Source organism: Coccinella septempunctata, chromosome 1, assembly GCF_907165205.1.
Source record: "Coccinella septempunctata chromosome 1, icCocSept1.1, whole genome shotgun sequence".
Classification (NCBI taxonomy): Eukaryota; Metazoa; Arthropoda; class Insecta; order Coleoptera; family Coccinellidae; genus Coccinella; species Coccinella septempunctata.
The window spans coordinates 23786230-23810974 of NC_058189.1; the positions used below are offsets into that span (position 1 = coordinate 23786230).

The 24745-nt window shown below is 34.5% G+C and overlaps 1 protein-coding gene across 1 annotated transcript; it reads right to left on the reverse strand.

The window, feature by feature from the left end:
* Positions 1-313: 313 nt before the first annotated feature.
* LOC123316427 lies at positions 314-3223 on the reverse strand. The gene has a single exon (XM_044902519.1). It carries the CDS (start codon positions 3221-3223, stop codon positions 314-316), a length of 2910 nt encoding a protein of 969 aa, XP_044758454.1.
* Between the last annotated feature and the right edge of the window lie 21522 nt (positions 3224-24745).

Genomic DNA, 24745 nt, shown 5'->3' on the forward strand with positions numbered 1-24745 from the left:
TCCACTGGAAGACATAGTACTGATTCATACTCAAGTACTAATACTACAACATCAAAAATAAATGCCAAATAGAACAATTTAATGAGAGTCGTAGATGAAACTAACATTCTGTGGAAATGAAATTCAAATATTCTGCTTTTTCCTCGAGCAATACCAGTAAATATAAAAAAAATCCTCAGTGCGTCTAATAAATTGGCCAGGGACTGTATATATATATACATATATATATATTTTTTTTTCTTTTTTTAATTTCACACAGAATGTGGTGCCTTTCGGATTGCTCGGGAAAAAGCGCCAAGAGCAATCCGACTGATTAGTGGTGTGGGAATATCACTTGTCGTATGATGCTGACAGTTGCCAATATTACGGCCTTCTGCATCCAAGTTATGGTGTTTGAAGGCAGATCCATCTCTCTCAAGTGCTCAACGGTTTTCTTATGTACCAGACCATTGCAGCTAATCACCAATGGCTTTATTTCTACTTTTTCCAGCTCAAAAGTTCGCTTCATCTGTCTTGATAGCAATTCGTATTTGGCGATCTTCTCTCCGTAGGCTTTAGCGAGGTTTTGGTCTAACGCCACCGCGAAGTCTATGATGATCGCCGACTTCTTATGTTTGTTCCATACAACCATGTTTGGTCGGTTATGTTCAGCACCCGGATCTGTTTGCACTGTCAAGTCCCAATAGATCTTGATATCTTGGTTTTCCCGGACAGCCGTCGGTTCGTAGATGTGATGAGGGACGAATTCTTGGAGAAGCCGTTCTCTGAGACACATATACTGGTGTACAACTTTGCCCATGTTGTTATGGCGAGACAAGTATTTGGTGTTAGCTATAGTCGAGCATCCAGATGACAAATGTTGCACAGTTTCCTCAACGTTGTTGCAGAGCCTGCATTTTGTGTTTTCGATGTTTTGTTTCATTATGTGTTTCGCGTAGGCTCGTGTAGGAACAACTTGATCCTGTATTGCCATCAGGGTTCCCTCAGTCTGAGGATAGAGGTAAACCTGAGTGAAGTAGGTGTTCGTGCTGGGCAAGTCGACTTCTGGCTGCTGCAGGCTGGCATAGAACCGTCCATGTAAGGGCTTTGATCTCCATTTTTCCTTCCATTTTTCAACCATGTTCTCTGTTTCAGGTTCCTGCTCATCGTCGTTTCCTGCCGGCGTAGACACATAGCGCTGGCTAGTTACACACTGGTGCACCGGTAAGTTGCTCTGCAGAAAAAAGGTTTTAATTCTGCTTTCTTCTTTCAGATAGACGTTCTCCAGTGAGCTCAGTCCTCGCCCCGACTCTCTACGTGGAATATACAGCCTTTCAATAGCTGAATTTGGGTGCAGCAAACCATACTGTGTCAAGGTGGTCCTAGTTCTCCTGTCTAGTCTTTCCAGATCCGTCCGAGACCAGGTGAGTAATCCAGCAGTATATATGAAAGCCGGTATTGCCCAGGTATTGATAGCGGTCATCTTGTTCTTGGCTGACAGTTGTGTGTTTAAGACTTTCTTTATCCTAGTGAACAGCTCTCTTTCGACTTCTTCCTTATTCTCCCTTTGTCTAATTTCATATGTCTCCTGGACACCAAGATATTTATACCTCTCTTCTGCCCCTAAAGCTGGTATCACTTGTCCGTCTATCAACACCATATTTTCTTCACGTTCTAGTTTCCCTCTCATCACAGCGACCGTCGCACATATATCCAGCCCGAATTTCATCCCAATGTCTCCGCTGAACTCTCTCACCAGCTCTATTTCCCCCTCCAACTGCTTTCTGCCTCTAGCGAATAATTTGAGATCGTCCACATAGAAAAGATGAGTGAGCTTTCTACTCTGGTCTAATGAGTATCCGTAGGACGATCTGTTTAACATGCCGCTTAACGGATTTAAGGCGAGACAGAACCACAATGGACTGGAGCTATCACCTTGGAATATACCTTTTCTGATATTTATTGAGGCTGTTTTGTACGAAGTTGATGTTCCTTCAAGTATAAGTGGGGTACGCCACGTTGACATTAGGGAGCGGAACAATGAAATCACCTGTGGGTTTACCTTGTATATCTTCAAGATTTCTAACAGCCAAGTGTGGGGTACAGAGTCAAATGCCTTCTGGTAATCTATCCATGCCATGGCGATGTTTTTCTTCTTCCTTTTAGCCTGTTTTGTGATTGTATTATCGATTACCAGAAGTTCCTTACTGCCTCTGCCACCTCTCCTGCAGCCATTTTGTTCCCAGGCTAATATTTTATTATTTTTCAGGTGAATCCGGATCTTGTGACTGACCGTCGAGGTAAGTATTTTATAAGCGGAACAAAGGCATGTAATCGGCCTGTAGTTTTCAGGTTTGGTAGGATCTCCTTTTTTGAAGATCATGTACGTCATGCCTTGTGTGAAGAATTTTGGTATCTTATTCGGGTTCTCCAAAGCTGAATTTAGGAGCCGTGCCAAAACCCCATGAGTGGATGATAAGTACTTCCACCAATAATTATGAATATTGTCTATTCCAGCCGTTGTCCAATTTTTCATTCTTTTGACGGTCATGGCTACATCTTCCTCCGTGATGACGACAGAGTGCATTTCGGATAGATTTGCATGCATTTCTTTTTCAGTATCTATCCATGTGGCTTTGGTGTTGTGGCTTTCCCTTTCTGTCCACATGTTAGACCAGTATTTTTCGAATTCCTTCAGTTCAGAATCAGCTACTCTCGAGCATTCTTGCTGAGATCTATGTTGTTCTCCCAGATCTCTGAAGAAACCTTTTTGGTTGGTGTTGAATTGATTATTTTGACGGTATCTCTTAGTTCTTTTGTGGTACCTTCTTAATCTGCTGCCCAGGGTTGCCAGTTTCTGCTTTGAGGTCTCCATATGTATCGCTAGCTCTTGTTTGTACTGAGCATCTTTTCTACTCAGCTTTAATTTCCTTGAGTAGCATTGCACTTTTCTGTTCACTTTTTTGCTAACTTTTGTCTCTGTCAGAAAAGAATGAAGGACTCCAATTTCTTTCCGTAAGATGTTAATTTTCCTTTCCAATCTTTCCTCACACGGGTGTTTTTTCAGTGGGTGTGCCCCTTGTGCTTTAGTTACTGTCGGTGTCTGCAGAATTCTGTTGGTGACCATTGCAGCGCAGTAGACCTTGTGGCACAGTTCTTCTAGGTTTTTGGAGCTATTCAATATTTCACCCAGAGCAGTGTTTACGGTGGCCATTGTTGTTTTGGAATGCTTACTTCTCCTCATCTTGGAAATTTGATGTCTATCTGCCATTTGAATTCCCTCCCACCTTAGAGATTCCTCCTGGAAGATTTCGCGTATCTCACGTATATACATATATATATATATATACGTATATATATATATATATATATATATAAATATATATATATATATATATATATATATATATATATATATATATATATATATATATATATATATATATATATATATATATATATATATATATATATATATATGAACCCGTAGTTCGTTGTGACCTCCGTTAAGTTCATTGGGCGACCTGACCTCCGGTTGAAGGAGTTATATCATTGGAATAATTTTTGCTTATATACATATGTAGAGGGGAAGGTAAATAACAGGAGTACCTAAAGAGGGGAAAAGATTTGTATCGAAAAATTTTTCTTCAAACGAATCAGATCTTACTACCTCCGCATATATTTTTTATCAGTAGTGCGCTCTCACCTCCCGCAACGTTGCCAGATTTTAGGAGGACAGAAAGTAAGGCAGCTTGAATTCTACTCATATATAGAATACAGCTACTCTTCCGATTCATTCACACATATTGAAACCTGTAAATAGTTCGAGAACGATATTAATATTAATAAACTCCATACGCTAGTAATTGATTGATAAGGTTCGTGATCCCGGCGTAAATGAATTTGGACAGAAATTATTATTTTTTCTTTATGAATATCAACAGTTTTGTATAAATATGCTTATGTCTACGATACTTCGTCCGATAGGGTAGTTTAATACCATATACATAGGTCCCAAAATGAATGATACATGACAATGAAATTTTTCGTGACATATAAGATTGATTCCAAAGACAATTTTACCGAATTTGTTCTGGTATGAAATAGTAATCTAATTTTTGGGTATTATATTCACGACATCAGGAACTCCATTGAAATGTTTTTCCCGAATGAATCAACAAAGATATACGTTTTACTTTCGGCTTCTATACTTCATTCACTTTCATTTTAGCACTGGACTGGCCATGGAAATTGGATACCTTTCACTCTGTATGGTACGAAAATGTTGACGCTTGTCGAAACATTTTTGAGTTTTAAATCAGTGCTACGTAGTCCTTCTACGTGAGTTTTTCAGTAATTACGTATTTCATCACAATGTCAAATCACTCCGGAAAATATTACGTCGAAAATATGTAACGAACATAAATGACGTTTATACAAACTGATTGAAGACGTACCAAATCTATTTATTTACATGGAAAATACAAGTCATCAGTAGCTTGAGGAGAGTTACTGTTGTTTATTTTCTTTGGCTGAAGGTTGAAGACGTTACATCAGTTGTAGGATTCAAAAAAATCAACCCGAAGATGAAATGCATTTGATGCAGTGTTAGCATTGAGTTGAATACTCAAAGGTGGTAGGGAATGGGTATCTCTTGAAGAAAAGAACGGATAATTACAAGAATGTTGAATTCTTCAACAAAAATCATCTTGCGTGAATGGTAGTCAAAATAATTAAAAGAAGTTTGAAGCAAGAGGAGCTTCACCTTCAAACAAAACAACTGGCTCGTATTCATGTCTGTTTATTTTCAATACATTGATATAACAATAATAATTATACAGGGTGTGGCGTAATGAATGTATAATATAGAGCCTGCTGGTAGAGAACTCTATGGCGGTTCAGATAAATATATTTTACGTTTGGTAAAAGTGTCTTAGTTTTCGAGATATTGGGGATTTTCGATGAATCACCCCAAATATAAATAATAACTGGACATTGACATTTTTCATCATAGCGGATCAAAAGAAACTTGATTTAATGGCATTTCTTAATTGCTCGAGAAGTCTTTTGCGATTTTTCAGTACACAGGCTGTTTCACAAGTAAACGAACAAACGAAAACCGTGAATAGAGGGCATTAGGCTGAGTTCAAAAACACCTCATATTGGTGTCTTAGGCATTCCGTTTCCGATATACAGAGGAGTTTATTCAAATTTCCCTAATTTTCGTTCGGCTATAACTCCAAATATTGTAGTTGGATTCGGCTAAAAATTAATTATCCGCTTAAACTTGTAAGTTTCAATAAAACAGAACATTAAAAGTTGACGAACACAGGACCGGACTCATTGGGGCTATATTCAAATTTACACTCATGCAAAACACTCTGTTTGTAGTTTTTTTCGTCATAATTTTGAATTTTTCAGGTATCTGCATTGATTTTCTCAAAATAAATGAAACTTTGGTATGCCTTATCAGTGGATTATTTTTAATGGATAATTGTTTGGTGGTGAAATGCCTCTGGAAAAAACAGAGCTGCATATTGACTTTTGCTTCACATTATTTAATGGGATGAATATGTTCGCCAATCAAATGTGGAAATCTAAAAATGAAATTGAAAATTTTTTCTTTGTTCTTTTTTTCTTTCTTTGTTTTCATCCACACAACTAGTTGTCCATAGAAAAATAGATTCATTCTGAAGATCAAGTTTTAATTTTTAGTTTCAAGATAGCGTTGTTTTTCCATCCATATTTGGGTATTATCAATTTTGAAACATTTTATCATTGTGAATGACTATTTTGAAGACCGAATATAGTATAATTGTTGAACACATTCAACAGAATATTCTTTGAAAAAATAAATCAATCAAGAATTTTTAAATACATTTTCATGAAGTGCTCTATTCCTTAGAGGCGTCTGACCAAAACAATTATTTCTAGAACATGATCAACAGGTGGGGCAACCCAAAAATCAATTCATTTTAAGACAATAATAGTGTAGAAAAAAAGTTAAAATTATGATTAAAAAACTACATACACGGTGTTTTTATTAGTTTGAAGTCAAGTAAAGCCTCACTGAGCAGGGTTCAGATTTTTGTCGAATTTTAATGCTCTGTTTCAATGAAATTAACAACTCAAGGCTAAATATAAATTTTCAGTCGACTTGATCGAGAATTTCAGGAGTTATAGCCAAACGGAAATTCGAGAAATTTCAAAAAACCCCGAAGAAACCTATATATAGGTGAAACTATTGAATCAAACGTCACACCACGATAGAGTAGATCAAATACTATCGAATGACACCAACATTAGTTGAGCGAAAATGTACCGTTTCTGAGAAAATCTAACCTAAAGTTGCTGATTTTCGAACTATTTTTTCAATCACAAGGCCAATTTGTGATTAAGGATAGCGTTTTTCTTCCATATTATCACCCCTGTTTATTCTGAGTATGAAAAATTTAGAAAAAACAATTTTTTTAATTTACATTTACTTAGGTTATGGTTATCGATTAACTACTTAAAATAATTTCAATTAGGGGAGATAAAACAGTAATCTTAGTTCAATATAATTTAAAATCGATATCCTTTTTCACAAACTGGCCCTGTTATTAAGAAAAATAGTTCAAAAATCGGCAACTTTAGGTATTTTAATAAAATTCTGATTATTTAAGAAACGCTACATTTTCGTCGAACTAATGTTGCTGTCAGTCGGTAATATTTGGTTTACTCTATCGTGGTGTGACGTTTGATTCACTAGTTTTGGGACACCCTGTATATGGGGTGATTTTGAACTCAGCGCAATGCCCTCTATTCACGGTTTTCATTTGTCTGTTTACTCGTGAAACACCCTGTATACTTCTTGTACTCTGAAATTTTGAAACACCGTCATACGAAAATTCAAATTCTTCTTGTTGTGAGAAACGTTCATCCAGAGACTCTGGTTCATCCCTTTACCCAACGCCGACGTTGGTTACATTGGGCATCTGTTTACTGCAAAACACGTGATATTGATACGAAGGGTTCAAACTTTTCTACCTGATTCGAGCTTTTTAGGAACGAATTGCTCAAGATGCCGAGTTCGAGTAACATTTCGTTTTGCGTGTTATATTGGATAAAATTGAATTTATTCCATGGATGATTCAAGAATTATTGATGTCCAGAATGCTCCAGAATGATGGAAATTTTCAGATTTCGTTGAAACTCTTGCGAAAATTATCTCGTATATTGTCAATTAGATTTTAATTTAGATTTTAATTCATTCAGAACTTTGAAGTTCGGCAAATAATGATGTAAATAATTCAATATTCTATTTGCCTCAAGACTCGAAACTTTTCGAGAAACGATTTATTTAATGATTTGATGACGACTAAATCAAAAAATTATGTGTGTTGATATTATACTTTCATTCACTGAAGAATATTTAGAATAATGAAGTTCAACAAATGATACGAACAAGATACTTATTCAATTAGCCTCATGATCCGAAACATTTCAGAATTTATTTCGTGTTTAGATAATCCGCTGCATATCGTTGTTCACTATACAACTGTCAATTTAGGACCAATTATAGAACGATTTAATAAATAGAACAATAGCTTTAGAAAATGTTGGTCAGTCTATAAACTGACAACTCATTTTGTCGAATGACGGATTTCAGTATCAGACTGCTACATACAGGGTTGGGATAAAGTTTGGCACCAAATTAATATCTTTAAAACAAAACGGGCGATATTTTTGAAATTTGGCAGCTAAGTGTAATAGACCACCATGCATCTGATGAGCATATTTTCATTAATGAGATACTTCCGGTTTAACCGGAAATGACAAAACTTTTTTATTTAAATGGGACACCCTGTATATTTCTGCAAATTCTGAAAGTGCACCTTGTTTCGGATCTGTCCATATCGGGTTCCATGTAAAAATTATCTGTAAAAAGAAGAAATTCAGTCTTTTTGTACATTGGAGAAAAAATCCATTCAGATGGATAAATCGTTGTTATTTGTATCAATAGTGAGAAATAAAACGAAATACTTTGTATTAGATAACTCTTTCTGCTTTTCATGACGTATTTTTTATGAAAACCTATAAAAAGAAGATATATTACCTTCCGTTCCGTTTTAAATATATTAATTTGGTGCCAAACTTTATCCCAATCCTGTAGTATAATGAGAGTTCAAATAAATTTGTATAGACTACAGAATTTAGATGGTTGATATTATGTGTCGCTAACAGTCAATCACATTTCCTTCAGCGCAGTTGTTGTTCTGAAGAAAAAGTAGTAGATTCTCGCAAACATAATCGATAATAAAAGAGATGTTTCTGAGCAAAGGATTCCTCAAAATCATTGAGCAATCCGATTTAAGAAAAATATATAGATCGTTCCATTTGAAATAACATAACAATGTCCAACATTCGGTTTAGCTGACGTTGTTCATTTCTGTGATATTGTAAAATTTGTAGCATTTTTTCTCTTGATTCTGAAATGAAAATTTTCGGAATGGCTCATTGTCCTTGAATATTCATCACCATTCATCTGAAAATTCTTTTCCGAAAAATTTTTTTTTCGCTGAACAGCTCATTTTATTATATGCAATGTAACAATACTGATTATTCGTTATTCTAATAGGCAGTATTATCTATATAGATCATTTCCATAGAGAGAAGCAATATTATTATGGACAAGACTCAAATCGATTTGTTTTCAGATAGGTAATGAAATAGTTCGCCAAATTCAGAATTATAGTGTTAGCTTGAGATGAAAGAAGTTCAACGGATGCATAGATACACCCGATGAAATATAAACAGTCATAATCCCATTCGAGAAAGCCAAGATTAGTTTCTTTCACGTGATTCTTTTCCCTACAGAAGAATGCGATATAAAATCGTTGAGATATGCTGCCTGGATTGCAATAATGGAGGAAATAACGCGCTGCGCCTCTCTTCACTTAATTCCTCCGTATACTGATATTCCGCCTGTCTACATCTGCTTGCACAGTACAACGTTGCCATATATACAGCTCAGCACACTAGCGCCAGTGATATACACTCGAACTAAAAGATTGTTCAGTACATAAAGGGGGTGCGTTGTGACCTCAAAACGATTTTTTGATATGTTGGTCCCTGAAGCCTCCTGAATCTAACAAGCTATAAAACCAGGCAAAACGTTGTCACCTCCGATTTCGGAGGTGACAACGCGATTTCTTTCTTTGTTTTTATTCACACAACTAGTTGTCCATAGAAAAATAGATTCATTCTGAAGATCAAGTTTTAATTTTTAGTTTCAAGATAGCGTAGTTTTCCCATCCATATTTGGGTATTATCAATTTTGAAACATTTTATCATTGTGAATGACTATTATGAAGACCGAATAAGGTTTACTTGTTGAACACATTCAACAGAATATTCTTTGAAAAAAAAATTCAATTAAGAATTTCTAAATACATTTTCATGAAGTGCTCTATTCCTTAGAGGCGTCTGACCAAAACAATTATTTCTAGAATATGATCAACAGGTGGGACAACCCAAAAATCAATTCATTTTGAGACAATGATAATGCAGATAACAAAAAAGTTAAAATTATGATTAAAAAACTACATACACGGTGTTTATATGAGTTTGAAGTGAAGTAAAGCCTCACTGAGCACGGTCCTGATTTTTTTCGAATTTTAATGCTCTGTTTCAATGAAATTAACAACTCAAGGCTAAATATAAATTTTCAGTCGACTTCGATTCGAAATTCGAGAAATTTAAAGAAACCCCGAAGAAACTTATATATAGGGTGCCCCAAAACTATTAAATCAAACGTCACAATACGATAGAGTAGATCAAATACTATTGAATGACACCAACATTAGTTGAGCGAAAATGTACCGTTTCTGAGAAAACCTAACCTAAAATTGCCGATTTTCGAACTATTTTTTCAATCACAAGGCCAATTTGTGATTGAGGATAGCGTTTTTCTCCCATATTATCACCCCTGTTTATTCTGAGTATCAAAAATCATGTAGTAAAAACAATTGTTTTAATTTACCTTTACTTAGGTTATGGTTATCGATTAACTACTTAAAATAATTTGAATTAGGGGAAATATAACAATAATCTTAGTTCAATATAATTTAATATGGATTTCCTTTTCCACAAACTGACCCTGTTATTGAGAAAAATAGTTCGAAAATCGCAACTTTAGGTATTATAATAAAATTCTGATTATTTTGGAAACGGTACATTTTCGTCGAACTAATGTTGGTGTCATTCGATAATATTTGGTTTACTCTATCGTGGTGTGAAGTTTGATTCACTAGTTTTGGGACATCCTGTATATGGGGTGATTTTGAACTCAGCTCAATGCCCTCTATTCACGGTTTTCATTTGTCTGTTTACTTATGAAACACCCTGTACCTTCTTGTACCGTCATATGAAAATTCAAATTCTTCTTGTTGTGAGAAACGTTCAGCCCAACATCTGTTTACTGCAAAACACGTGTTAACGCTGATATGAAGGGTTCAAAGTTTTCTACCTGATTCGGGCTTTTTAGGAACGAATTGCTCAAGATGCCCAGTTCGAGTATTATTTCGTTTTGCGTGTTATATTGGATAAAATTGAATTTATTTCATGGAAGATTCGAGAATTATTGATGTCCAGAATGCTCCAGAATGATGAAAATTTTCAGATTCCATTGAAACTCTTGCGAAAATTATCTCGTATATTGTCAAGTTTAGATTTTAATTCATTCAGAACTTTGAAGTTCAGCAAATAATGATGTAAATAATTCAATATTCTATTTGCCTCAAGACTCGAAACTTTTCGAGAAACGATTTATTCAATGATTTGATGACGAATGAATCAAAAAATTATGTGTGTTGATATTATATTTTCATTCATTGAAGAATATTTAGAATAATGAAGTTCAACAAATGATACGAACAAGATGCTTATTTAATTAGCCTCATGATCCCAAAACATTTCAGAATTTATTTCGTGTTTAGATAATCCGCTGCATATCGTTGTTCACAATACGACTGTTTATTAAGGACCAATTATAGAACGAATTAATAGATCAATAGCTTTCGAAAATGTTGGTCAGTCTATAAACTGACAACTCATTTTGTCAAATGACGGATTTCAGTATCAAACTGCTACATAGTATAATGAGAGTTCGAAAAAATTTGTAGAGTACAAAATTTGGATGGTTGCTATTATGTGTCGCTAACAGTCAATCACATTTCCTTCAGCGCAGTTGTTGTTCTGAAGAAAAACTAGTAGATTCTCGCAAAATCCGAAACTCTACATGAATAGGCCCAGTTGCTCAGTTCGGGATTAAAGTTTATCCTAGATTGATTTTGACATTTCAGTTCAGTTCTGTCAGGTTAATCTAGGATCATCTTAAATCTCGGCCTAATCCTGAACTGAACAACCGGGCCTTATAGTAATAGCAACGTAGCACTAAGTTGGTATATTGTTGGAATAATACTAATTTTTTATAGCGGAGAATAGAGGTTTTTAGCCTCGGTATTCATGAAATTCATTTTATTATGTTTTTTTTTAATGTGAATCGGCCCGAAATCTTGGATCCCCCGACGTGCTAGTTTCGTATACTTCTATGACAATAGCATAATAACTCGAATTTCAACATTTTCACAGAAATTTTTGCATTCAAGGCAGAGACACATTAAAAAATCGATAGCAAGTTACCGCCTAAACTACGAGCTCAGTTGAAACGCCGAAGTTGAAACTGGTACCAATCTACTCAGTGCTTCATAATATGTATAGTTTTATGACTCAGTGGTTTTTAGAACCTGTAAAAAAAATTAAAAACTGTTAACTCGTCATCGCCTTCCAAAGGGTGTATCTTGGAAGGGCTGTCGATTTGGAAAAAAATTTATAGGAATTACCCCCGCTTATTTTCATTAAGGAATCATCTCCCTTATTCCTTCGCATTTGTTTACAGATATCCTGTATATAGCTATAATTTATCTATGTATCTTTTTATTTCAGATAATAGAAGTTTAAGCAATATGTGTTATTTTCGAAGACCAAAACAAAAATTTCAATTGCACATGATTTGTTAATTATAAGAATCATCATCTATATTGAATAATAAAACTGCATGCGAAAATACTTAAATTAACTTTTGTCTTCCTCCTTTCATCATGCGTCCATCATAGTGTCCGCTGTTCATCACAGCTTTTGGGAATTTACCAATCAATCATATGTATCCGAGTATGTATCTATATTATTAACTTCATTTTGAAGATTCATCATATCTTGACAAAAATATGGTTGAAATTTCAAAATATGTTGACTCGAGGCCTTCCAAAGACTTCAATATTGTTTATTTTTTCCCTTACATCCTGTATGATCTATCGAAAAATGCAAATCTGTTTTGGCGAATCCCTTATAAAATCTTACTTGTTTCGATATAATTGGTAATTTTCTTTATGATACATCACTAAAATATTTAAACCAGAGAGATGGTACAAGCCCTTCAAATTCTCGGGAAAATCCAATATTTAAACATAATCGATAATAAAAGAGATGTTTCTGAGCAAAGGATTCCTCATTCAGCAATCTGAATTCCTCAAAATCATTGAGCAATCTGATTCAAGAAAAAGATAAAGAGCGTTCCATTCGAAATAACACAACAATGTCCAACATTCGGTTTAGCCGACGTTGTTCATTTCTGTGATATTGTAAAATTTGTAGCATTTTTTCTCTTGATTCTGAAATGAAAATTTTCGGAATGGCTCATTGTCCTTGAATATTCATCACCTAAACCATCTGAATATTCTTATCCAAAAAAATTTTTTCTCTGAACAGCTTATTTTATTATATGCAATGTACCAATACTGATTATTCGTTATTCTAATAGGTGGTATTATCTATATGGATCATTTCCATAGAGAGAAGCAATATTATTATGGACAAGACTCAAATCGCTTTGTTTTCAGATAGGTAATGCAACAGTTCGCCAAATTCAGAATTATAATGTTAGCTTGAGATGAAAGAAGTTCAACGGATGCATAGATATACGCACGATGAAATATAAACAGTCATAATCCCATTCGAGAGAGCCAGGATTGGTTTTCTTTCACGTGATTCTTTCCCCTACAGAAGAATGCGATAAAAAATCGTTGAGATATGCCGCCTGGCTTGCAATAATGGAGGAGAAAACGCGCTGCGCCTCTCTTTACTTAATTCCTCCGTATACTGATATTCCGTCTGTCTACATCTGCTTGCACAGTACAACGTTGCCATTTTCGGAGGTGCTAACGAGCAAAGAGTCTTTCAGAGCAATTCGTCGATATACAGCTCAGCACACTAGCGCCAGTGATATACACTCGAACTAAAAGATTGTTCAGTACATAAACGGGGTGCGTTGTGACCTCAAAACGATTTTTTGATATGTTGGTCCCTGAAGCCTCCTGAATCTAACAAGCTAAAAAACAAGGCAAAACGTTGTCACCTCCGATTTCGGAGGTGACAGCGATATATATGAGGTGAGAGCGTTAAACGAGTTACTATTTTGGAGGTGGTATTAACACTTTATAACTATATATATATATATATATATATATATATATATATATATATATATATATATATATATATATATATATATATATATATATATATATATATATATATAGTTATAAAGTGTTAATACCACCTCCGAAATAGTAACTCGTTTAACGCTCTCACCTCATATATATCGCTGTCACCTCCGAAATCGGAGGTGACAACGTTTTGCCTTGTTTTTTAGCTTGTTAGATTCAGGAGGCTTCAGGGATCAACATATCAAAAAATCGTTTTGAGGTCACAACGCACCCCGTTTATGTACTGAACAATCTTTTAGTTCGAGTGTATATCACTGGCGCTAGTGTGCTGAGCTGTATATCGAAGAATTGCTGTGGGGGACTCTCTGCTCGTTGGCACCTCCGAAAATGGCAACGTTGTATTTTCAAAGCAGATGTAGACAGGCGGAATATAAGTATACGGATGAATTAACTGTAGAGAGGCGCAGCGCGCTATCTCCTCCATAATTGCAATCCAGGCGGCATATCTCAACGATTTTTTATCGCATTCTTCTGTAGGGGAAATAATCACGTGAAAGAAAACCAATCTTGGCTCTCTCGAATGGGATTATGACTGTTTATATTTCATCGTGTGTATCTATGCATCCGTTGAACTCCTTTCATATCAAGCTAAATATTCAGATGTAAATGGTGATGAATATTCAAGGACAATGAGCCATTCCGAAAATTTTCATTTCAGAATCAAGAGAAAAAATGCTACAAATTTTACAATATCACAGAAATGAACAACGTCGGCTAAACCGAATGTTGGACATTGTTGTGTTATTTCAAATGGAACGCTCTATATATTTTTCTTAAATCGGATTGCTCAATGATTTTGAGGAATCCTTTGCTCAGAAACATCTGTTTTATTATCGATTATGTTTAATTATTGGATTTTCCCGAAAATTTGAATAGCTTGTACCATCTCTCTGGTTTAAAATACTGGAACTAACAATCTGCACTCAACTAGTAGAATACCTTCTAGAAGAAAAGATCCTTTTACCCACACAACATGGTTATGTAAGAGGTAGATCAACTCAGACAGCAGTGTTTGAGTTCATTTCAGGAATCCTTAATGCCTTGGAGGATTCTAATATAACAGTGGGTCTAATGCTGGATCTATCAAAGGCATTCGATACTCTGTCTCACGACCTTATTCTCCATAAACTTTCTGCATATGGCATAAACAAGCTTGACTGGTTTCAATCATATTTAGCAAACCGCAGGCAGAGAGTGGTGATCTCTCAGAACGGAAAAACAACAGTTTCGGAAGAAGAACTCACAGAGTTCCGCAGGGTAGCATATTGGGCCGTATCATTTTTATCATTTTTCTAAATGACCTAAGTACCATATTCGATGAAACCATGGTTAGGACAGTGAATTATGCAGATGACACAAACTTCACTGTATTGGCCAAGCACCTATTCAGGACAGCTCATTCCGGTCCCCAAGTGCCTACCAGCATTTCACTGTCTAACTCCACATTAGAACTGACTAAATCTTGTCGCTTCCTAGGCCTCACTATTGAGGTAACCCTTGATTGGGGAGAGCACATTTCAAACCTTTGCAATCAACTGGGTACCATCTGCTACACTTTGGGAGTCCTCAATAAATATCTGGACATAACCTCACTAAGAACAATATACCAGACAGTGTTTAGGTATGGCATCATGTTCTATGGTAGTTCATACAACCTACATAGAGTGCTGAAAATGAAGAAGAGAGCCTTCAGAATGATCTGGAGGATGAGGAGGACGGAATCATGCAGGGGAGTCTTCAGAAGGAATGGTCTTTTGACTGCTCCTGCTGTACACATCCAAGAAAGCCTGATATTTACATTCAAGAACTAGCACTACTTCGAAGAGAACACTGTAAGTAATTACAATACGAGGACAACTGCACTAAAATATCCAAGACACAGATTAAGCCTCACTGAAAAGGGACCTGAATATAGATATATTCGTACAACAGTTCAAGAAATTCATCTTCAAACTCCTACTTGAAATCGAACCCTACAGTGTGGAAGACTTTATGGAACACAGACTATAAAGCAGAAAATGACCCTGTTTCACTTCAAGTGTTTAATGTCATGTGTACACTTTACCTGATATAAAGCACATTATTTATTTATTTATTTATTTATTTATTTATTTAAATTTTTTAGTGATGTATCATAAAGAAAATTACAAATTATATCGAAACAAGTAAGAATTCATGAAGAATTATCCAAAACAGATTTGTAAGGGAAAAAATAAACAAAATTGAAGTCTTTTCAAGGCCTCGAGTCAACATATTTTGAAATTGCAACCATATTTTTGTCAAGACATGATGAATCTACAAAATGAAGGTAATAATATAGATACATACTCGGATACATATGATTGATTGGTAATTCCCAAGAGCTATGATGAACAGCGGACACTATGATGGACGCATGATGAAAGGAGAAAGACAAAATTTAATTTAAGTATTTTCGCATGAAGTTTTATTATTCAAAATAAATGATGATTCTTATAATTAACAAATCAGGTGCAATTAAAATTTTTGTTTTGGTCTTCGAAAATAACACATATTGATTAAACTTCTACTATCCAAAATGAATAGGTACATAGATAAAATGTATCTATATACAGGATATCTGTAAACAAATGCGAAGGACTAAGGGAGATGATTCCTTAATGAAAATAAGCGGGGCTAGTTCCTATAAATTTTTTTCTAAATAGACAGCTCTTCCAAGATGCAGCCTTGGAAGGCGATGACGAGTCTACAGTTTTTAATTTTTTTTTACAGGTTCTGAAAAACACTGAGTCATAAAACTATACATATTATGAAGCACTGAGTAGATTGGTACCAGTTTCAACTTCGGCAAGCTCGCAGTTTAGGCGGTAACTTGCTATCGATTTTTTTAATGTGTCTCTCCCTTAAATTCAAAAATTTCTGTGAAAATGTTGAAATTTGAGTTATTATGCTATTGTCATAGAAGTATACGAAACTATCAGGTCGGGGGATCCAAAATTTCGGGCCGATTCACATGAAAAAAGAACATAATAAAATGAATTTCGTGAATACCGAGGCTGAAAACTACTATTCTCCGCTATGAAAATTTAATATTATTACAATAATATACCGAGTTAATTAATGCTACGTTGCTATTACTATAAGGCCCGGTTGTTCAGTTCAGGATAAGGCCGAGATTTAAGATGATCCTAGATTAACCTGACAGAACTGAACTGAAGTGTCAAAATCAATTTAGGATAAACTTTAATCCCGAACTGAACAACTGGGCCTATTCATGTAGAGTTTCGGATTTTGCGAGAATCTACTGCTTTTTCTTCAAAACAACAACTGCGCTGAAGGAAATGTGATTGACTGTTATCTATATCATTTACATCATTATTTGCCGAACTTCAAAGTTCTGAATGAATTAAAATCTAAACTTGAAAATATACGAGATAATTTTCGCAAGAATTTCAATGAATTATGAAAATTTTCATCATTCTGGAGCATTCTGGACATCAATAATTCTCGAATCATCCATGGAATAAATTCAATTTTATCCAATATAACACGCAAAACGAAATGTTATTCGAACTCGGCATCTTGAGCAATTCGTTCCTAAAAAGCCCGAATCAGGTAGAAAATTTTGAACCCTTCATATCAGCGTTAACACGTGTTTTGCAGTAAACAGATGCCGATTTCGTTTTCAACGGGCCATGTATCTAGGGTCGGCGTTGGGTGAAAGGATGAACGGTTCTTACAACAAGAAGAATTTGAATTTTCATATGACGGTGAGGGCATTTGTTTTAAAATTTTCAGAGTACAAGAAGTATACAGGGTGTTTCACGAGTAAACAGACAAATGAAAACCGTGAAAAAAGGGCATTGAGCTGAGTTCAGAATCATACCATATACAGGGTGTTCCAAAACTAGTGAATCAAACGTTACACCGCGATAGAGTAAACCAAATATTATCGAATGACACCAACATTAGTTCGACGAGAATGTACCGTTTCCAAAATAATCAGAATTTTATTAAAATACATAAAGTTGCCGATTTTCGAACTATTTTTCTTAATAACAGGGCCAGTTTGTGAAAAAGGATATCGATTTTAAATTATATTGAAGTATTATTATGGTTTCATCTCCCCTAATTGAAATTATTTTAAGTAGTTAATCGATAACCATAACCTAAGTAAATGTAAATTAAAACAATTGTTTTTTCTACATGATTTTTAATACTCAGAATAAACAGGGGTGATAATATGGGAGAAAAACGCTATCCTCAATAACAAATTGGCCTTGTGACTGAAAAAATAGTTCGAAAATCGGCAACTTTAGGTTAGGTTTTTTTAGAAACGGTACATTTTCGCTCAACTAATGTTGGTGTCATTCGATAGTATTTGATCTAGTCTATCGTGGTGTGACGTTTGATTCAATAGTTTTGGGGCACCCTATATATAGGTTTCTTCGAGGTTTTTTGAAATTTCTCGAATTTCGGTTTTACTATAACTCCTGAAATTCTGATCAAGTCGAATGAAAATTTATATTTAGCCTTGAGTTGTTAATTTCATTGAAACAGAGCATTAAAATTCGACAAAAATCTGGACCGGGCTCAGTGAGGCTTTACTTAACTTCAAACTCATAAAAACACCATGTATGTAGTTTTTTAATCATAATTTCAACTTTTTTATCTGCATTATTATTGTCTCAAAATGAATTGATTTTTGGGTTGCCCCACCTGTTGATCATGTTCTAGAAATAATTGTTTTGGTCAGACGCCTCTAAGGAATAGAGCACTTCATGAAAATGTATTTAGAAATCCATAATTGATTTTTTTTCAAAGAATATTCTGTTGAATGTGTTCAACAATTATACCATATTCGGTCTTCAAAATACTCTTTCACAAGGATAAAATGTTTCAAAATTGATAATATCCAAATATGGGTGGAAAAACTACGCTATCTTGAAACTAAAATTTAAAACTTGATATTCAGAATGAATCTATTTTTCTATGGACAACTAGTTGTGTGAATAAAAACAAAGAAAGAAATCGCGGGGTGTCAGATCTGGAGATCTAGCAGTCCAATATTGGGGTCCTACCCTTCTAATAAAATGACCTGAAATACTGATAAATACTTTTGCAGGTGCATGAATATCATCAATGTTTCAATAACAAATTGTAATAAGACCAGAACAATCCATAGATTTCCATAGATCCAATAATGACTATAACAGAAGAAAGTGCATTTATCATACTTATCCGAAGTGCCAATCATTACCTTCACTAAATGACCAAATGAGGTGAAAACCAGTTCGGAAAATTACTTCAGTTCCACGTTGTCCATAAAAAGCGATTCATTCATAAGACATCGAATTATAATTATTATTTTCATGATCATGATAGCGTAGTTTTTTATTTCTATTTTTGTTCATTATCAATAACAAAGCTTATTATCACTGTTAATGACTTATCTGAATGACCAGATATGCTATAAATATCAAAAACAAATGCAAGACATATATTGAGAACGAAAAAATTCAGTTGAACATTTCAAATTCCATTTTTAGATTTCCTCAGTTGATTGGCGATCATATTCATCCCATTAATTAATGTGAAGTAAAAGTCAATATGCAGCGCTGTTTTTTCCAGACATTTCACGATCAAACAATTATTCATTAAAAATATTCTGAAAAGGCATACCAAAGTTTCATTGATTTTGAGAAAATCAATGGAGATGCCTGAAAAATTCAAAATTATGACGAGAAAAACTACAAACAGAGTGTTTTGCATGAGTTTAAATTTGAATATATCCTCAATGAGTTCGGTCCTGTGTTCGTCAACTTTTATTGTTCTGTTTTATTGAAATTTAGAAGTTTAAGCGGATAATGAATTTTTAGCCGAATCCAACTAAAATATTTGGAGTTATAGCCGAACAAAAATTAGGGAAATTTGAATAAACTCCTCTCTATATCGGAAACGGAATGCCTAAGACACACATATGAGGTGTTTTTGAACTCAGCTCAATGCCCTCTATTCACGATTTTCGTTTGTCCGTTTACTTGTGAAACACCCTGTGTACTGAAAAATTTCAAAAGACTCCTCGAGCAATTAAGAAATGCCATTAAATCAAGGAGTTTCTTTTGAACCGCTATGATGAAAAATGTCAATATCCAGTTATTATTATCATTTGGGGTGATTCATCGAAAATCCCCAATATCTCGAAAACCAAGGCACTTTTGCCAAACGTAAAATATATTTATTTGAACCGCCATAGAATACTCTACCCGCAGGCTCCATATTATCCACTCATTACGCCACACCCTGTATAATTATTATTATTATATCAATGTATTGAAAATAAACAGACATGAATACTAGGCAGTTGTTTTGTTTGAAGGTGAAGCTCCTGTTGCTTCAAACTTCTTTTAATTATTTTGACGCAAGATGATTTTTGTTGAGGAATTCAACATTCTCGTAATTATCCGTTCATTTCTTCAAGAGATACACATTCCCTACCACCTATGAGTATTCAATTCAATGCTAACACTGCATCAAATGCATTTCATCTTCGGGTTGATTTTTTTGAATTCTACAACTGATGTAACGTCTTCAGCCAAAGAAAATAAACAACAGTAACTATCCTCAAGCTACTGATTACCTCTATTTTCCATGTAAATAAATAGATTTGGTATGTCTTCAATCAGTTTGTATAAAATGTCAACTTTTTTTTTATTGGGGAATCATCTCCCATAGATATACCAGTGGTTATTCAGTAGAAAATTGAAAAATAACACATATTGATTAAACTTCTACTATCCAAAATGAATAGGTACATAGATAAAATGTATCTATATACAGGATATCTGTAAACAAATGCGAAGGACTAAGGGAGATGATTCCTTAATGAAAATAAACGGGGCTGGTTCCTATAAATTTTTTTCCAAATAGACAGCTCTTCCAAGATGCAGCCTTGGAAGGCGATGACGAGTCTACAGTTTTTAATTTTATTTTTACAGGTTCTGAAAAACACTGAGTCATAAAACTATACATATTATGAAGCACTGAGTAGATTGGTACCACTTTCAACTACGGCAAGCTCGCAGTTTAGGCGGTTACTTGCTATCGGTTTTTTTAAAGTGTCTCTCCCTTATATTCAAAAATTTCTGTGAAAATAATGAAATTTGAGTTATTATGCTATTGTCATAGAAGTATACGAAACTATAATATCAGGTCGGGGGATCCAAGATTTCGGGCCGATTCAGATGAAAAAAAAACATAAAATGAATTTCGTGAATACCGAGGCTGAAAACCACTATTCTCCGCTATAAAAATTTAATATTATTCCAATAATATACCGAGTTAATTAATGCTACGTTGCTATTACTATAAGGCCCGGTTGTTCAGTTCAGGATAAGGCCGAGATTTAAGATGATCCTAGATTAACCTGACAACTGAACTGAAATGTCAAAATCAATTTAGTTAGGATAAACTTCAATCCCGAACTGAACAACTGGGCCTATTCATGTAGAGTTTCGGATTTTGCGAGAATCTACTGCTTTTTCTTCAAAACAACAACTGCGCTGAAGGAAATGTGATTAACTGTTAGCTATATCATTTACATCATTATTTGCCGAACTTCAAAGTTCTGAATGAATTAAAATCTAAACTTGAAAATATACGAGATAATTTTCGCAAGAATTTCAATGAAATCTGAAAATTTTCATCATTCTGGAGCATTCTGGACATCAATAATTCTCGAATCATCCATGGAATAAATTCAATTTTATCCAATATAACACGCAAAACGAAATGTTATTCGAACTGGGCATCTTGAGCAATTCGTTCCTAAAAAGCCCGAATCAGGTAGAAAATTTTGAACCCTTCATATCAGCGTTAACACGTGTTTTGCAGTAAACAGATGCCGATTTCGTTTTCAACGGGCCATGTAACTAGGCTCGGCGTTGGGTGAAAGGATGAACGGTTCTTACTCCAAGAAGAATTTGAATTTTCATATGACGGTGAGGGCATTTGTTTTAAAATTTTCAGAGTACAAGAAGTATACTGGGTGTTTCACGAGTAAACAGACAAATGAAAACCGTGAATAGAGGGCATTGAGCTGAGTTCAGAATCATACCATATACAGGGTGTTCCAAAACTAGTGAATCAAACGTCACACCACGATAGAGTAAACCAAATATTATCGAATGACACCAAAATTAGTTCGACGAAAATGTACCGTTTCCAAAATAATCAGAATTTCATTAAAATACATAAAGTTGCCGATTTTCGAACTATTTTTCTTAATAACAGGGCCAGTTTGTGAAAAAGGATATAGATTTTAAATTATATTGAAGTAATATTATTGTTCCCCTAATTGAAATTATTTTAAGTAGTTAATCGATAACCATAACCTAAGTAAATGTAAATTAAAACAATTGTTTTTTCTACATGATTTTTAATACTCAGAATAAACAGGGGTGATAATATGGGAGAAAAACGCTATCCTTAATAACAAATTGGCCTTGTGACTGAAAAAATAGTTCGAAAATCGGCAACTTTAGGTTAGGTTTTTTTAGAAACGGTACATTTTCGCTCAACTAATGTTGGTGTCATTCGATAGTATTTGATCTACTCTATCGTGGTGTGACGTTTGATTCAATAGTTTTGGGGCACCCTATATATGGGTTTCTTCGGGGTTTTTTGAAATTTCTCGAATTTCCCTTTGGCTATAACTCCTGAAATTCTGATCAAGTCGACTGAAAATTTATATTTAGCCTTGAGTTGTTAATTTCATTGAAACAGAGCATTAAAATTCGACAAAAATCTGGACCGGGCTCAGTGAGGCTTTACCTAACTTCAAACTCATAAAAACACCATGTATGTAGTTGTTTAATCATAATTTCAACTTTTTTGTTATCTGCATTATTATTCTCTCAAAATGAATTGATTTTTGGGTTGCGACACCTGTTGATCATGTTCTAGAAATAATTGTTTTGGTCAGACGCCTCTAAGGAATAGAGCACTTCATGAAAATGTATTTAGAAATCCTTATTTGATTTTTTTTCAAAGAATATTTTGTTGAATGTGTTCAACAATTATACCATATTCGGTTTTCAAAATACTCTTACACAAGGATAAAATGTTTCAAAATTGATAATATCCAAATATGGATGGAAAAACTACGCTATCTTGAAACTAAAATTTAAAACTTGATATTCAGAATGAATCTATTTTTCTATGGACAACTAGTTGTGTGAATAAAAACAAAGAAAGAAATCGCGGGGTGTTAGATCTGGAGATCTAGCAGTCCAATATTGGGGTCCTACCCTTCTAATAAAATGACCTGAAATACTGATAAATACTTTTGCAGGTGCATGAATATCATCAATGTTTCAATAACAAATTGTAATGAGACCAGAACAATCCATAGATTTCCATAGATCCAATAATGACTATAACAGAAGAAAGTGCATTTATCATACTTATCCGAAGTGCCAATCATTACCTTCACTAAATGACCAAATGAGGTGAAAACCAGTTCGGAAAATTACTTCAGTTCCACGTTGTCCATAAAAAGCGATTCATTCGGAAGATATCGAATTATAATTATTATTTTCATGATCATGATAGCGTAGTTTTTTATTTCTATTTTTGTTCATTATCAATAATAAAGCTTATTATCACTGTTAATGACTTATCTGAATTACCAGATATGCTATAAATATCAAAAACAAATGCAAGACATATATTGAGAACGAAAAAATTCAGTTGAACATTTCCAATTACATTTTTAGATTTCCTCAGTTGATTGGCGATCATATTCATCTCATTAATTAATGTGAAGTAAAAGTCAATATGCAGCGCTGTTTTTTCCAGACATTTCACGATCAAACAATTATTCATTGGAAATAATCTGAAAAGGCATACCAAAGTTTCATTGATTTTGAGAAAATCAATGAAGATACCTGAAAAATTCAAAATTATGACGAGAAAAACTACAAACAGAGTGTTTTGCATGAGTTTAAATTTGAATATATCCTCAATGAGTCCGGTCCTGTGTTCGTCAACTTTTAATGTTCTGTTTTATTGAAACTTAGAAGTTTAAGCGGATAATGATTTTTTAGCCGAATCCAACTAAAATATTTGGAGTTATAGCCGAACAAAAATTAGGGAAATTTGAATAAACTCCTCTCTATCTAATCGGAAACGGAATGCCTAAGACACACATATGAGGTGTTTTTGAACTAAGCTCAATGCCCTCTATTCACGGTTTTCGTTTGTCCGTTTACTTGTGAAACACCCTGTGTACTGAAAAATTTCAAAAGACTCCTCGAGCAATTAAGAAATGCCATTAAATCAAGGAGTTTCTTTTGAACCGCTATGATGAAAAATGTCAATATCCAGTTATTATTATTATTTGGGGTGATTCATCGAAAATCCCCAATATCTCGAAAACCAAGGCACTTTTGCCAAACGTAAAATATATTTATTTGAACCGCCATAGAGTACTCTACCCGCAGGCTCCATATTATCCATTCATTACGCCACACCCTGTATAATTATTATTATTATATCAATGTATTGAAAATAAGCAGACATGAATACTAGGCAGTTGTTTTGTTTGAAGGTGAAGCTCCTGTTGCTTCAAACTTCTTTTAATTATTTTGACTACCATTCACGCAAGATGATTTTTGTTGAGGAATTCAACATTCTCGTAATTATCCGTTCATTTCTTCAAGAGATACCCATTCCCTACCACCTATGAGTATTCAATTCAATGCTAACACTGCATCAAATGCATTTCATCTTCGGGTTGATTTTTTTGAATTCTACAACTGATGTAACGTCTTCAGCCTTCAGCCAAAGAAAATAAACAACAGTAACTCTCCTCAAGCTACTCATGGGCGCCCGCAGGGGGGGGCCAGGGGGGGCCACGGCCCCCCCTGAGATTCTGGTAGACACCGTTAGAGAAATTTTTCTTTCAGTAAAACTAATCGTAGATGATATTTTGCCCCCCCTGAGAAAAATTTCTGCGGGTTTCTGCGGGCGCCCATGAAGCTACTGATTACTTCTATTTTCCATGTAAATAAATAGATTTGGTATGTCTCCAATCAGTTTGTATAAAATGTCAATTATGTTCGTTACATATTTTCGACGCAATATTTTCCGAAGTGATTTGACATTGTGATAAAATACGT

What these genes read in the sequence shown, in the direction of transcription:
- LOC123316427 (XM_044902519.1), bottom strand. Translation starts at nt 3,223, where the DNA reads ATGAGGAGAAGTAAGCATTCCAAAACAACAATGGCCACCGTAAACACT.